This window comes from Microcaecilia unicolor, chromosome 4 (genome assembly GCF_901765095.1).
Source record: "Microcaecilia unicolor chromosome 4, aMicUni1.1, whole genome shotgun sequence".
Lineage (NCBI taxonomy): Eukaryota > Metazoa > Chordata > Amphibia > Gymnophiona > Siphonopidae > Microcaecilia > Microcaecilia unicolor.
In genome coordinates this window covers 71,178,435-71,193,534 of record NC_044034.1, presented here as the reverse complement: position 1 = coordinate 71,193,534, position 15,100 = coordinate 71,178,435, and the positions used below count along the sequence as shown (strand labels likewise).

The 15,100-nt window shown below is 45.0% G+C and overlaps 1 protein-coding gene across 2 annotated transcripts in view; it reads right to left on the bottom strand.

Annotated features, from left to right (window-relative positions):
- The window catches only part of CDK8 (cyclin dependent kinase 8), a 422,329-nt gene that overhangs the window by 104,622 nt on the left and 302,607 nt on the right, over positions 1-15,100 (bottom strand). For both annotated transcript variants that reach the window (XM_030200323.1, XM_030200322.1), the window contains exon 6: positions 14,512-14,643. In XM_030200323.1, coding sequence (XP_030056183.1) covers positions 14,512-14,643 — 132 coding nt within the window. The remainder of the gene's footprint in view (positions 1-14,511; positions 14,644-15,100) is intronic.

Here is a 15,100-nt window from a genome sequence, read left to right as displayed (position 1 = left end):
GTCCACATTAGGAAATATGCTCCTCAGGTCTAGCTCTGTAAGCTTCTTATACATAATCACTGCTGATGTATCAGCATTTCGAAACATTAAGCTGAACTGGCAAAACTCATCAGTAAAATCTTCCTTCAAGTCCTTTAAATTATCTGCAGCTTACCATCTTCAAGAATATTCAAAGAATTAAATTGTCAGAAATCCAAATTTTTTCTCTAATTCTTTGTAAGCTTTGTTTCGTCGTAGCAGTTCTAGCATTAGACAATCACAGATGACATAATATCTAATATAATAATTTGCTATGTGAACGTTCTAAAGTGTCTCACTGGGATCATAACCCCCTGCTGATGTCACTGGCCAGCAGTAGAACAGCGGGAGCGGGCAGAGACGTCCTTACGTGCACGTCGTCCGCCCCTCCAAAATCGCCAACCCCCCTCTGCTATCCTCCCCTTCCCGGGGTCCCGGCAGCAGCAGTGAAGAGCCTTGCAAGTCTGCTGCCTTCCCTTCTCTTCGCACTCAGCACTGACTTTGGTCTCGCCTTTGCGGAAACAGGAAATGAGGGCAGGACCAGAGTCAGAGCTGAGACGGGAAGGCAGCAGACTCACGAGGCTCTACCCCGGTAAGAGGGTGGGAGGGTAGCAGAGGGAGGTTGGCGATTTTGGAAGGGGGGGGCGACGTGCACGTAGGGGGATGGGCGGAGGCATCGCAAGGACGTATCTGTGAGACAGAGAGGAGGGGGGACTAGAACTCGGGGGAGGAAGGAGAGAGAGAGGGAGGGAGGGCCTGGAAATCAGAAGGGAAGAAAGGGGCCTGGAACTTGGAGGGGACAGAGGGAGAGAGTGAGGGAGGGAGAGAGGGATAACCTTGCTAGCGCCCGTTTCATTTCATACCGAAACGGGCCTTTTTTACTAGTGTTTCAATAATGAATGCTTCTCGTTCTGAGCACTTCTCTTCTGGATTTGCAGGCTTACCAAACATCCTTTTCCTGTTTCTACTCCTTTGGTTGTCCACCCTATAACTTTCAGTTGTTGTTAGTTTTTTTTTTTCCTTTCATAGGTTTCAAAGTCATTTTTCATCTGCTCAATGAAGTCAATGTACAGAGAAGATACTGTGCACAGATACAGTTGCACCTGTTGCAAAGCTTTGCTTGTTGAATTGATCCTTTCCAGGAAGGCATCCCACATGACAGTTATAATTGCAGTTTCCAGACGGTTCATTATAGTTCTTAACTGATGTGCTTCCTATTGAGCAGCTTTGGGATGTCCACTCTCAAGTTATTTCAGCCAATGCATCCTGAATGGCTTTGTAGCCATATCTTAAAGCCCTTGTCGCATCGGCTCTAGCCGACCATCAGACTTTGGTTGCAGCTTTGGAGACAAGATGTGAGAATCTCCAAATGTCGAGTTGAAGCAGAGAAGAAATTGTACAAATTCTGCATAAAGCTGAAGAATGAAACAGCTTCCAGACAACTAAATTTTGAGAATGTGAAGAGCATGGAACAAAGTCAGCCAGATGATTTTCAACTTTAATCCGTTCTTAAAGTCCTATTTACCAGCCATGTTGCTGGCATTATCATAGCTCTGGCAACGATAGTTCCCCAAATCAATGTCAAGTTCCTTCAGCGCCAATATTACTGTTTTTGCTATATGTTCAGCAGTATGACTATGAAGGGATAAGAATTTCAAAAATTGCTCAACAGCCTTGCCACTCATGCTGCTGGACATATCGAATTATCAAAGTGAGCTGGTTAATATGAGTAATATCAGGTGTGGAATCCACTATAATAGAAAAGTACATGCTATTTTTATTTCACTGAGAATGGCATTCAGAACTTTTTCAGACATTAAATGTATGAATTCATCACAAATGGTAGAGAACAAATAAAGCGAAGATACTTACCTGTAGCAGGTATTCTCTGAGGACAGCAGGCTGATTGTTCTCACAAGTGGGTCGACGTCCGCATCAGCCCAAGAAATGGCAAATTTTCCACAGTAAAATTAAAAAAGATTTGCCCATCAAGTGAGCGTGGCTCTTCAGTTTAATCAAAAAGCATAGAAACAAACTAACAACAACTACAAAGGGGAGATAGGCGGGAGGTGAGAACAATCAGCCTGCTGTCCTCGGAGAATACCTGCTCCAGGTAAGTATCTTTGCTTTCTCCGAGGACAAGCAGGCTGCTTGTTCTCACAAGTGGGGTATCCCTAGCAACCAGGCTCACTCAAAACAATTAACATTGGTCAAACTTGCAACGGCGAGGAGATAACATAGATTGACCTGAAAACCATAAACAACTAACAGAGTGCAGCCTGGAACAGAACAAAAATGGGTCTAGGGGGTGGAGTTGGATTCTAAACCCCGAACCGATTCTGCAGCATAGACTGCCCAAACCGACTGTCGGGACGGGTATCCTGCTGAAGGCAGTAGTGAGATGTAAATGTGTGGACTGATGACCACGTTGCAGCCTTGCAAACCTCTTCAATAGAGGCTGACGTTAAGTAAGCCACTGACGCAGCCTTGGCTAACATTATCAGCCGTGACATGGCCTTCTAGAGTCAGCCCAGCTTGGGCATAAGTGAAGGAAATGCAATCTGCTAGCCAATTGGAGATTTCCCGAAGGCGACACCCCTCCTGTTGGGATCGAAAGAAACAAACTGGGCAGACTGTCCAAAGGGCTTTGTCCGCTCCACGTAAAAGGCCGATGCTCTTTTGCAGTCCAAGGTATGCAAACTGCTTTCGCCAGGGCAGGTATGAGGACAGGAAAAGAATGTTGGCAAGACAATTGACTGGTTCAAATGGAACTCCGAAACCATCTTCGGCAGGAACTTAGGGTGCGTGCGGAGGACTACTCTGTTGTGATGAAATTTGATATAAGGCCTGAAGCTCACTGACCCTACGAGCTGAAGTAACAGCCACCAAGAAAATGACCTTCCAGGTCAAGTACTTCAGATGGCAGGAATTCAGTGGCTCAAAAGGAGCTTTCACCAGCTGGGTGAGAATAACGTTGAGATCCCAAGACACTGGTGGAGGTTTGTCAGGGGGCTTTGAAAAAAGCAAACCTCTCATGAAGTGAACAACTAAAGGCTGTCCAGAGATAGGCAATAAGCACTAATCGCACTAAGGTGAACTGTTACGGAGTTGGTCTTGAGACCAGACTCTGACAAGTGTAGAAGGTATTCAAGCAGGGTCTGTGTAGAACAAGAAAGAGGATCTAGGGCCTTGCTGTCACACCAGACAGCAAACCTCCACCATTTGAAAGAGCAACACATCTTTGTGGAATCTTTCCTGGAAGCAAGCAAGACTCGGGAGACACCCTCTGAAAGACCCAAGGAGGCGAATTCTAAGCTCTCAACATCCAGGCCGTGAGAGCCAGAGACTGGAGGTTGGGATGTAGAAGCGACCCCTCTTTCTGGGTGATGAGGGTTGGAAAACACTGCAATCTCCACGGTTCCTCAGAGGACAACTCCAGAAGAAGAGGGAACCAAATCTGACATGGACAGAAGAGAGTAATCAGAATCATGGTTCCGCAGTCTTGCTTGAGTTTCAGCAAAGTCTTCCCTACTAGAGATATGGGAGGATACGCATATAGGATGCCTGTTCCACAATACAGAAGAATGGAATCTGATGCTAGTCTGTCGTGGGTGGGCCTGAAGCATGGAACAGAACTGAGGGACCTTGTGGTTGATTTGAGTGGCAAAAAGATCCGAGGGGGTGCCCCACGCTCGGAAGATCTTGCGGGCGACACCCATGTTCAGTGACCACTCGTGAGGTTGCATTATCCTGCTCAGCTTGTCGGTCAGACTGTTCTTTATGCCTGCCAGATAAGTGGCTTGCAGAAACATGCCATGACGGCGCGCCCAAAGTCACATCTGGATGGCTTCCTGATACAGAGGGCTAGATCCGGTGCCCCCCTGCTTGTTGGTGTAACACATGGCAACCTGATTGTCTGTCTGAATCAATATGGTTTGGTTGGAAAACTGGTCTCTGAAAGCCTTTAGACCGTTCCAGATCGCTCGCAATTCCAGGAGACTGATCTGAAGACCTTTTTCTTGAAAAGACCAGGCTCCTTGAGAGAGAAGCCCATCTACATGAGCCCCCCATCCCAGGAGGAATGCATCTATCGTCAACACTTTTTGTAGCTGAGGAATTTGGAATGGACGTCCCAAGTCCAAATTGGATCGAATCGTCCACCACTGCAGAAAATTTCGGAAGTTGGTGGACAGTTGGATTACATCCTCTAGACTCCAAGCAGCTTGAAACCACTGGGAAGCTAGGGTCCACTGAGCTGATCTCATGTGTAGGCGTGCCATGGGAGTCACATGAACTGCGGAGGTCATGTGTCTCAGAAGTCTAAACATCTGCTGAGCCATGATCTGTTGAGACGTTCGAACTATGGACACTAGGGACGGGAGGTTGTCTGCCCTTACCTCGAGAAGATAAGCTCGAGCTCTGTGTTCAACAGAACTCCAATGAATTCCAACTTTTGAACTGGGGTGAGATGGGACTTGGAATAATTGATCACGAACCCCAGTAGTTCTAGCACCTGAATAGTCATTCGCATGGACTGTAGAGCGCCTGCCTTCGAGGTGCTCTTCACCAGCCAATCGTCGAGATAAGGGAGCACATGCACTCCCAGTCTGTGTAGCGACGCTGCGACTACCGCTAAGCACTTTGTGAACACTCTGGGCGCTGACGTCAGACCAAAGGGCAGTACACAGTACTGAAAGTGCTGAGTTCCCAGCCGAAATTGAAGATACTTCCTGTGAGCTGGGAGTATCGAAATGTGTGTGTAAGCATCCTTTAAGTCCAGAGAGCATAGCCAATCGTTTTCTTGAATCATGGGAAGAAGGGTGCCCAGGCAAACCATCCTGAACTTTTGTCAGAGAAGAAATTTGTTCAAGGCCATCAGGTCTAGGATGGGACGTGTCCCCCCTGTCTTTTTCTGCACAAGGAAGTACTTGGAATAGAATCCCAGCCCTTCTTCCCCTGGTGGAACGGGTTCGCCCGCATCGGCCTTCAGAAGGGTGGAGAGTTCCTCTGTAAGTACCTGTTTGTGCTGGGAACTGTAAGAATGAACTACCGGTGGGCAATTTGGAGGTCTGGATTCCAGATTGAGGGTGTATCCTGACCGGACTATTTGAAGGACCCATCGGTCGGTTATGAGAGGCCACCTTTGGTGAAAAAATATCAACCTCCCCCCAAATGGTAAGTTGTCCGGTACTGACACTTTTACAGAAGCTATGCTTAACTGGAGCAAGTCAAAAGCCCGTTCCCTGCTTTTGCTGGGGAGCAGCACGGGCCTTAGACGTACGCTGTTGACGAGAACGAGTGCACTGGGGCTGAGCCTGGGAAGGCTGTCAAGAAGCAGGAGTGTACCTATGCCTAGGGTAGGAATAGGGCACACTCCTCTTCCCCCCCAAAATACCTCCTAGATGAGGAGGTAGTAGCAGAAGAAGCCTGGTGGGAGAGAGAATCCATAGCATCATTATGCTTCTTGATCTGATCAACAAGACTCTCTACTTTTTCATCAAAAAGGTTGCCCCCCCCCCCCCCCAGAAAGGAACATCCACTATTCGCTGCTGAACAGAATGATCCAGGTCAGAGACACGCAGGAGCTCATTAAACAAAAGGCAGAGGTGTTTTTGATCCAGGACTACCTGATTTTCACTGACTTTGCAAGCACAAAGCAGGCAGGATTGGCCTGCCTAAACTGTTTGATCTTTAACTCCAAGCAGCCTTTCTGAAAGACTAATTTAATAGAACCTCCTAACAATGAACTACAGATAATAGAGAAAGGGGAAGCCTTGATGACCCCCTAGTGTGGTCAGTGCAGTGCACACAGAGCTACACAGGACATGCACTTGAAATTATGAGCACTTAGGCCCAGATGCACAAAACTTTAACAACCCTTTAGCCACCCTTTATCGAAGAAATTGCCAACCGTTTCATGTACTAAAAGCCCATTTTTCGAGGACCGTAGCAGCTAACGAAAATGGAATGCAGATGAGCAATTACTGTAGAAACCCTTTTGAAATGACATGCACTAACGTTTTCCGATTGGTTTAACGAAGGAAAACACCGAGAAATCTAACGAGAGGTCTGTACCTCTCGTTAGGGCTCTCCGGCTAACAACTCTAATGTAGAACTTAAAAAAAAAAAGAACAAGGGGGGTGAAAACACGCGCCAGGGGCGTCCTTTATTGATGCCCCAGGTCGCCGCTGCTCCCCGCTCCCTCTGCAAGCAATCCAGAAGTTAAAAAATAAAGGACCGGGAGGGGGCAAAGGCGCTCGTCAGGAGCGTCCTGTTTGAACGGCCTTGCCCCCCCCCCACCCCGTCCGAGATCGCCGCTGCTCCCCGCATTATAAATTTAAAAAGCAAAATGAAGAAATCCTTACTTTAGAAGCCCCGTCAGACGGGGGCGGGCCCAAAAGGAGAGAGACGCGAAGGAAGAATGGAAGACAGAGGCATCAGCTGATCTTCTTGCCCATGCAGCGCCTTCACATAGAGGTGAGAGGCGCTGCACGGGCCCGGTAAGAGGGAGGGGGGCCCGATGGAGGGGGGAATGGCAGTGAGGACCCGCGGAGGAGGCGGGGCACAGGGTGTCAGTCAGGAGGCAGAGCTGTGGGGTTGACAGAAGAGTACAGAGGAATGGAGGGGGGCCGGCCAGGGCTTCTAAAGTAAAGATTTCTTTGTTTTGCTTTTTAAATTTATAATGCGAGGAGCAGCGGCGACCTCGGACAGGGTGGCGGTGGGGGCAAGGCCATTCAAACAGAACGCTCCTGACGAGCGCCTTTGCCCCCTCCCGGTCCTTTTTTGAGTTTTGTTTTTATTTTGGGAGCCATGTGTTTGCTTTTTTTTGTTTTGACAGTGGCATGCGCAGAGCAGCCAGCATAACGCTTGGCTGCTCTGCGCATGCTTTAGGGGCCTTTTACCGACGTGGATTACGGACGTATGATACCTTGTACTTTTCAATACCGCACCGAACATTTCTGAGCTGTTTTTTTTAATGCATTCTTCGTTTTTTAAAATTTGCTAAGTACTTTTACGATTTTGATTTTTTTAACGTTTGGTTGATGCATCTGGGCCTTAGTTAGCAGAAGTCCTTCACACTGTTCTTTTTAGCTGCACTTGGTTCACTGAAACAAAACTGGCTAGTGCTGTGTAATTACCACTGATCCTATGCCCACCAGTCATACCATAGTTATAATTTGCTGTTAGCCTATTGACTTTTCTGTTTCTTCAAATGTTTTGATTTGCAATTTTTTGGTGTTGCTTTCTTTTTTTCCTTTTTTTATTGGTGGACTCTTGAAAGTTAAAAAAAATTAGACTTTCAGACTGGTGGAATATACACTTTTAGAAATCTAGAATAAATGAGATGCTTAAATTTGGCTTTTTTTTTTTTTTTTTTAACCTACAGTGTGACAAACTGCCTTGTTACTGGGCATTTTTTTTTTCAGGAAGGTGCATAGGCTTGAGAAGGTATAATATGTTTGCACCTTTTGCTCCTAGATGCCCTTATGAGATTGGGAGACTGGGCATCCAAATGGCAGATGACATTTAATGTGAGCAAGTGCAAAGTGATGCATGTGGGAAAGAGGAACCCAAACCATAGTTATGTGATGCAAGGTTCCACACTAGAAGTCACCGCCCAGGAAAAGCATCTACTACTACTACTTACCATTGCTATAGCACTATTATATGTAAGCAGCGCTATACACTGGACATGAAGAGATAGTCCCTGCTCGACAAAGCTTACAATGTAATTAGGACAGACAAATAAGGGAGTTACTAAGGTGGGAATGATAAAACATGGGTTCTGAACAAGTGAATAAGGGTTAGGAGTTAAAAGCAGCAGCATCAAAAACGTGGGCTTTTAGCCTAGATTTGAAGACGGCCAGAGATGGAGCGTGACGTACTGGCTTAGGAAGTCTATTCCAAGCATATGGCACAGCAAAATAAAAGGAACGGAGTCTGGAGTTAGCAGTGGAGGAGAAGGGTGCAAATAAGAGATTTACCCAGTGTACAGAATTCCAGGTAGGAGTGTAGGGAGAGATAGGAGTGGAAAGATACTGAGGAGCTGCAGGTTGAATGCACTTGTAAGTCAATAAGAAGAGTTTTAACTGTATGCAGAAATGGATAGGGAGCCAATGAAGTGACTTGAGAAGAGGGCTAATATGAGCATAGCAAGCAACACTGGAGGAATATAAGTCGTGCAGCAGAATTTTGAACAAATTGAAGGGGAGAGAGATGGCTTAGTGGAAGACTTGTGAGAAGCAAGTTGCAATAGTCTACATGAGAGGTGATAAGAGTGTGGATAAGGGTTCTTGCAGTGTGCTCAGAAAGGAAAGTATGAATTTTGTTGATATTATAGAGAAAGAAACAACAGATTTTATTAGTCTGCTGAATATGTGCAGAGAAGGAGATTGTGTGTCCGCACCTCTGACCCCCCGAGGTTATGAGAATTGGAACTACTAATTGTAGTGGACTTGAACTGAATAATTTCTGGGGAGGGGGGGGGGGTGTTCATGATAGCATTGTGCTTATTATTTCAATCAGTTTTTCTATACAAGTTTAGCTTCATTTGTCTTAATTTGAAATTTCATAAATAAAAAATTTTCTAAAAGTTGAATAATCTTATCAATGGGGTGGAGCTGGGGTGGGGGCGGGGCTAGGACAGGGGCGGGGTTAGGATGGGGCCCCCCCAAATTGGTCTGCACAGGGCCCCGCACTTGCTAAGACCGGCCCTGGGGGTAAAGGGTATAGAGACTAGTTGATAAAATGTTCTTTTTTTTTTTTTTTAATTCTATCAATAACCTACAATTCCTCCTTTAAACCCCAATCTTTAAGTTCCCAAAGCACAGAGCAACATAATGTTCTCTTATCACAGAAATGTCCTCTTCTCGGAGAACTCTGAATCCAGCTTTTACTGTGAAGAAAAAAAATCCCTACTTTTCGAGGCAAGGAAGCAGCACTAAGGCAGCAGAGGATCTGACCAGGGCAGGGCCCAGACAAGGCCTAGGCAGCAGAGGAGGATCAAGGATCTTAAATCCAGAGGATCTGGATTTTAGCTAGTCAGCTGCCGACTGATTAAAAGCCAGATTCTCTGGATTTAAGGTGGTACACAATGGACCCAGCATTTACCTATTTCCCTAGAGTAGGGAAAAAGGTACCCCCCCCCCCCAAGATCAGTTTGCTTTTCCCAATTCAGGCTCGGTGTGGGGGGGGGGTTTGGAATCTTGGAAGGAAAAGAATTTGAGGTGGAGGGGAGCTGGCTGCAGCGAACTGGAGCCTGGAGAGGGGTATAAGCCTGGGGTGGGGGCAACATCCGAATGGAGGCAGTATTCTGGAGGGGAGCTGGCTGCAGCGAACTGGAGCCTGGAGAGGGGTATAAGCCTGGGGTGGGGGCAACATCCGAATGGAGGCGGTATTAAGCCAGTTGGATGTTGTCCCCACCCCAGGCTTATACCCCTCTCCAGGCTCCAGATCGCTCCTGCCAGCCATCCACAGCTCAAATTCCTTTTCTTTCCAAGAGATTCCCCATTCCCCCACTCAGATAGACAAACTACTACCTTCCAGCTCACTTTTGCTTGTCCAAATTGCCCTGGCTTTGCCTACATACTTGCAGGCTCTGGCTAGTTCCTACAGGCTCAGGGCTCAACTCACTGCAGTGGGAAGGAACAGTTGTTGTGTGTGTCCTGCTTAAGATCTCAGCAGCTACTCCCACACAGCTCAGAACAGGCACTGCAGCAGTCAGGCCCGTCTCTCCTCGGCTCCTCTCACTCCCTCCCTCCCTCTGCTCCAACTCTGTCTCTCCTTCTCCAATGACAGCCGATGCAACTTACCCGATCGATCCAGATGCAGCATAGGGTCCCTCCGTTCTGCTGCGCTGTGGGCTCACTCATCGCTCAGCTGCTCTAATTAATCACTCACTCGGCTCAAATCACTCCGCCTGACCTCCACTCTCTTGCTCCTCGCTGTCCTCTCCGACTCCTGCTCCTGTCCTCCTCTTCTTTTGCCATGCCACTGCACATGAGAACTGCTGGTCTTGCATGAGGCCGTGTGGTGACTGGCTGCTAAGCTCTGACGTCAGTAATGACATCATTGGATTGGTGCACTGCAGCGGGCAACCCTAAACTCTTTAGGCCAGAGGCACAGGCCTATTTCACTTAGCCTTTAATCCGGTTGTAATGAAATGTTTCTTAATTTGTTGTAAAGCAGAATGGTGATTTTTAATTCTGTATAATGGCTGCATTATGTGAAGTTTAATAGTAACTCCGGGGAAGTGATCTATGTGTTATTGTTCTTTTGCATGGAAGGAAACTGGCAAGCTGTGGTGTGTAAAACTGCATAATAAAGAGCTTCAGTAACAATTCTGGGAGTTATTGGTTTATCCGCAATTAGATTCCCTTGAAGGGTAAGAGCTGGCTGGAACTTGGGAGGGGGGGGGGGAAGAGCTGGCTGGAACCTGGGAGGGGGGGGGGAGAGCTGGCTGGAACCTGGGGGGGGGGGGGGGGGAAGAGCTGGCTGCAACCTGGGAGGGGGGGGTAAGAGCTGGCTGCAACCTGGGAGGGGGGGGGGAGAGCTGGCTGCAACCTGGGAGGGGGGGGGAAGAGCTGGCTGGAACCTGAGGGGGGGGGGTAAGAGCTGGCTGGAACCTGGGGGGGGGTAAGAACTGGCTGGAACCTGGGGGGGGGGGGGTAAGAACTGGCTGGAACCTGGGGGGGGGGGGGTAAGAGCCGGCTAGAACCTGGGAAGGGGGGGTAAGAGCCGGAAGGAACCTGGGAAAGGGGGGTAAGAGCCGGCTGGAACCTGGGAAGGGGGGGTAAGAGCCGGCTGGAACCTGGGAAAGGAGGGTAAGAGCTGGCTGGAACCTGGGAAGGGAGGGGTAAGAGCTGGCTGTAACCTGGGAAGGGGGGGGGGTAAGAGCTGGCTGGAACCTGGGAAGTGGGGGTAAGAGCTGGCTGGAACCTGGGAAGGGGGGTAAGAGCTGGCTGGAACCTGGGAAGGGGGGTAAGAGCTGGCTGGAACCTGGGAGGGGGGGGGTAAGAGCTGGCAAGAACCTGGGGGGGGGGGGGGTAAGAGCTGGCTGGAACCTGGGAAGGGGGGGGGGTAAGAGCTGGCTGGAACCTGGGGGGGGGGGGGGGTAAGACTGGTTGAAGGGAATAGCGGAGAATAGGAAAGATTCCCTTTAGTCCCATGGACATGTATTCCAAAGGCCAGCAACTGTCACAAGCCACCATATCTGGACCTGCATAACAGCGTGAACACCCCCTGGGGGTGACAATGCCTAAATACTTATTTTACAATATTACTTTTCATATGTGCTGATGCTGCAGGATGCACAGATTTTAAGGAGGTGTGTTCTCAGTGCAGTATATGCAGTCCAAAACACTATGAGATTAATTTTATAATTGGGTGCCTCCATTTAGACACCCTGAGGACAGGCAGTAGAAGCCTATTCTATAACTGAACCTAGATGCCTACATTCCATTATAGAATACAAGTGTAACCTAATATTGGTATGCCTAATAACATTTAGGTGCCCACACTTGCACCAGCTACAGAGCTGGTATAAGTGCAGCCCCCAAATATGACAGGGACACTTAACTTATAGTATTCTGCAAGTTACACATGTAAATCAGAATTTTTATTGAGTCCTGCCTGTGCTCCACCCATACGAATGTTCCTCTTGCAAATACAGACTATACAAGATAGTCATGTATTTACAGAATACTACTTAGCAGCATACTGAAATACATGCATGCATTTGTGCACCTACGCACGTATATGCTAGTATTCTAAACATTTACACACAACAGGTACATAAATGTTTGTGCCCAGTTTACACAATTGTCTTTATATGTGTATTTTGCAATGAGAACATACATATATTTTAAAATATTTTCCCATTTGGATTTACACCTGCCCTAACCTAAGCAAGCATGTCAACTATCTGCTTGTTTGGACCTCGGGTCTCCATCAGTGACTGGGGGGAAACTCTGCTTACCTCAATGGTGATTAACACTGCCTCAAAAGATTGGAATAAAAAACAGTTATTTCACTTAACTCATCTGGTATGTGCAATCTTGTGAAACCTAGGTGCTGGCAAATATATTTATTATGTTGTGAAATCAGCACCTACACATGTAAACTCTTGTGTGATTCCACTCTTTTTTAGGAAATGTAGCTTTGTGAAATCAATGATCTAACTATACATGCTAGCAAATACACATATATATTTGAAGCACCCTAAGCATTTTACAAAAAGCTTCACATTCAGTAGAACCATTTATAAAATTCTTGGGGAATGTCCTGTTTTGGATATCATAATTGCTGCTTAAGATATCCTAAGCAAAATGGGGTTTTGTGGCAGCCTAGTTGCAGACTAAATCTTGTCCCAGATTTTAACTGAATTGATGGTTATAGATGCAAGCAAAGTCCTTGACGTTGCTGCTAGGAATGAAGGGGTAAGGGATTGCACCTCTTTGGTGGATAGAAGTGCCTCCTCGACAATTCCTACATTAAAAGGCAGGCAGGCCTGAAGTTGGTGCAGTGAGGGTCTGAAGCATAGCCCAGTGGTCAATAGTCTGATCCATCACCTTCCTGACCTCATCTCTAAAAAAAAAAAAAAAAAAGCCCTTGACAACTGTGCTCAAACCAAATAACTCTTGGAATGTGCATAATCAATGGCACAAGATTACAACTACAATAAATAGGCCTATACCTATAACTGCATTATACACTTATCATATGAAGTGATACTGTGGAATAAGGCTGGCAACAAAATCAATATGTCCAATGAACAGAAGGCTCTAAAGCTGCATATCAAGACAGTCAAAAATATTTTCAGCTATGGCACGTTAAGTCTGCCCTTATGGATGTATGCATAAACACGGTGTCCAGAAAAAAATGGGACCCCTTAAATAATTTCAATATACTTTGCAACTGTTTAAACATGAAAGTACATTAGTCCAATCTTTATTAGGAAACTCCCTTAGCAAACGCTTTGCACCATAAACCTTAGTTTGTAGCAAAAATTTAACTGCAACTATCTTCTTTCTAAACACCATTCTGCTAAAACAGATCTTAATGGTCCTTTCCTGAATGAGGCCATTTTGAAAACAGGGATCATCAAATTCTTACAGCATCTTGAACTAACACCTGTCAATATTACTAATAATTTTTTTAAATAATAGTTCATTTATTTTTGGGTTATTTGCTAAAATGTCAGGGTCTCACTTTTTCCAGACACCATGCACATTATTAAAAATGGATAGGAAACTATCAAATATGAGAAACCACTACAACTGTAAAGTCTGACAACAAACTAAACACGAAAGTTTTAAAATCAGAATTATGATATCTTCAGTAATAATGACTAATGGTTAGGCACTGCCTATTGTTTAGATGTCTTTACTCCTAAGTAAGGCATTAATTTTGAGGACATGTCTTTTCCTGTAGATCATTTTCAAAACTGTTTAATGTTCATTGTTAATATAGTGTTAAGTACTTTGCTGTAGAAATCAGGTTCAGAGGCTTAATCAGCAGATAAAGCAGTGAAAATTAAAAAGTGGATGCCACTGCCTCAAAATTTAATACCAATACTGTTTTTAAATAAATTAGATATATCACTTATAAAATAATGAGATTTAGGGGCTCATTGTCAAAGCACAGTCTTACAAAGTTACATAATAGACTTACAAAGTTCCATAGGTTAAGTGCTTTGAAAATACACCTCTTAGGCTAAGTGAAGGAAGGGTTAGAAGGGGTCAAAAATATTCAAGATCTATTTATCTACTTCATCCTATGTTAACAGTAGGAATGCCTGATTCCAAGAATAACATCACTACTGCTAAGCTTGCATTTTTGTTGTTTTCTTTGTTATTGTTTCACAGATAAAACAATAAAAGACAGGTCTCTTTGTATACCAATTTTCTGGGTAGATGATATGCTCATCTGTTTTGCTCACTGATCAGGAACTTTGAGCCAGGTACTTCTGAGCGTAAAATCTGCATTCTGATAAGCATAACATTGTATAACAATGACTTTCTGACTGTATATGACATCACTACTGCATGCAACAACATCAAATCCTTCAAGCTCACGCAAAGAAAATATCTCAGCTACCTTATAGTGCTGCACAAGTGCATATTTTTAACTAAGCACACTTAAAATACATCAGTTCAGAATTTTTCTTTGTTCACACGCTTTATATGATTTAGAGACTAATTGAATCCAACTACATTTTGTTTTCATTTTATGGAATGTCCTACTGTTATCTCAACATAAACCTTCATTTTCTTCTAATAAGCATAGAAACATTATACCTTTTGTTTATAATTACATATCATGCCAAATAAGCAGTTTTTCAAAGTATAGACAGATCATAGTTACATTGTTTCCTAGGTCTATTGTATTAATACATTAAATTATCTGCAAGAAGTACTGTATGACTCAAGGTATGAGAGAGAAAACAATTTTGAAAACATGTGTGCAGCTTTTGTTCCATCATTCATTACTTACCAATAGCTTTGGTATAATGTCTTGCCCCTAAAAGTAATTCTGGAGCCCGATACCAGAATGTTACAACTACTGGATCCAAATCCGCTAAAGGCTTTAAAGGTGAATTAAATAACCGGGCAAAGCCCATATCAGCTATAAAACACAAAAACACATTATATGTATCAAAATTTGTTTTCTTTTAAGATAATATATGCATATTTGTTACTGATACAGCATATCCAAACAAGCACAAAAGTACATATTTTCACTTTATTCTCAATATTGAATGGGAGATATTTAAACTACATGCCCATTTATAATAAATTTAATAGCCCACTCATCCAAGAAACCCTTTTCCCAATGGTACATAAACACTCATGATACACAAAAAATTAAGACAAAGGCAGATACATTCAAGGAAAATGCAATTCCCACACATATCACAATTAGGTTTCCCTTAAAAAATTGTTTTTGTTACATTTGTACTTCACGCTTTCCCACTCATAGCAGGCTCAATGCGGCTTACATATACAGGTACTTATTTGAACCTGGGGCAATGGAGGGTTAAGTGACTTGCCCAGAGTCACAAGGAGCTGCCTATGCCTGAAGT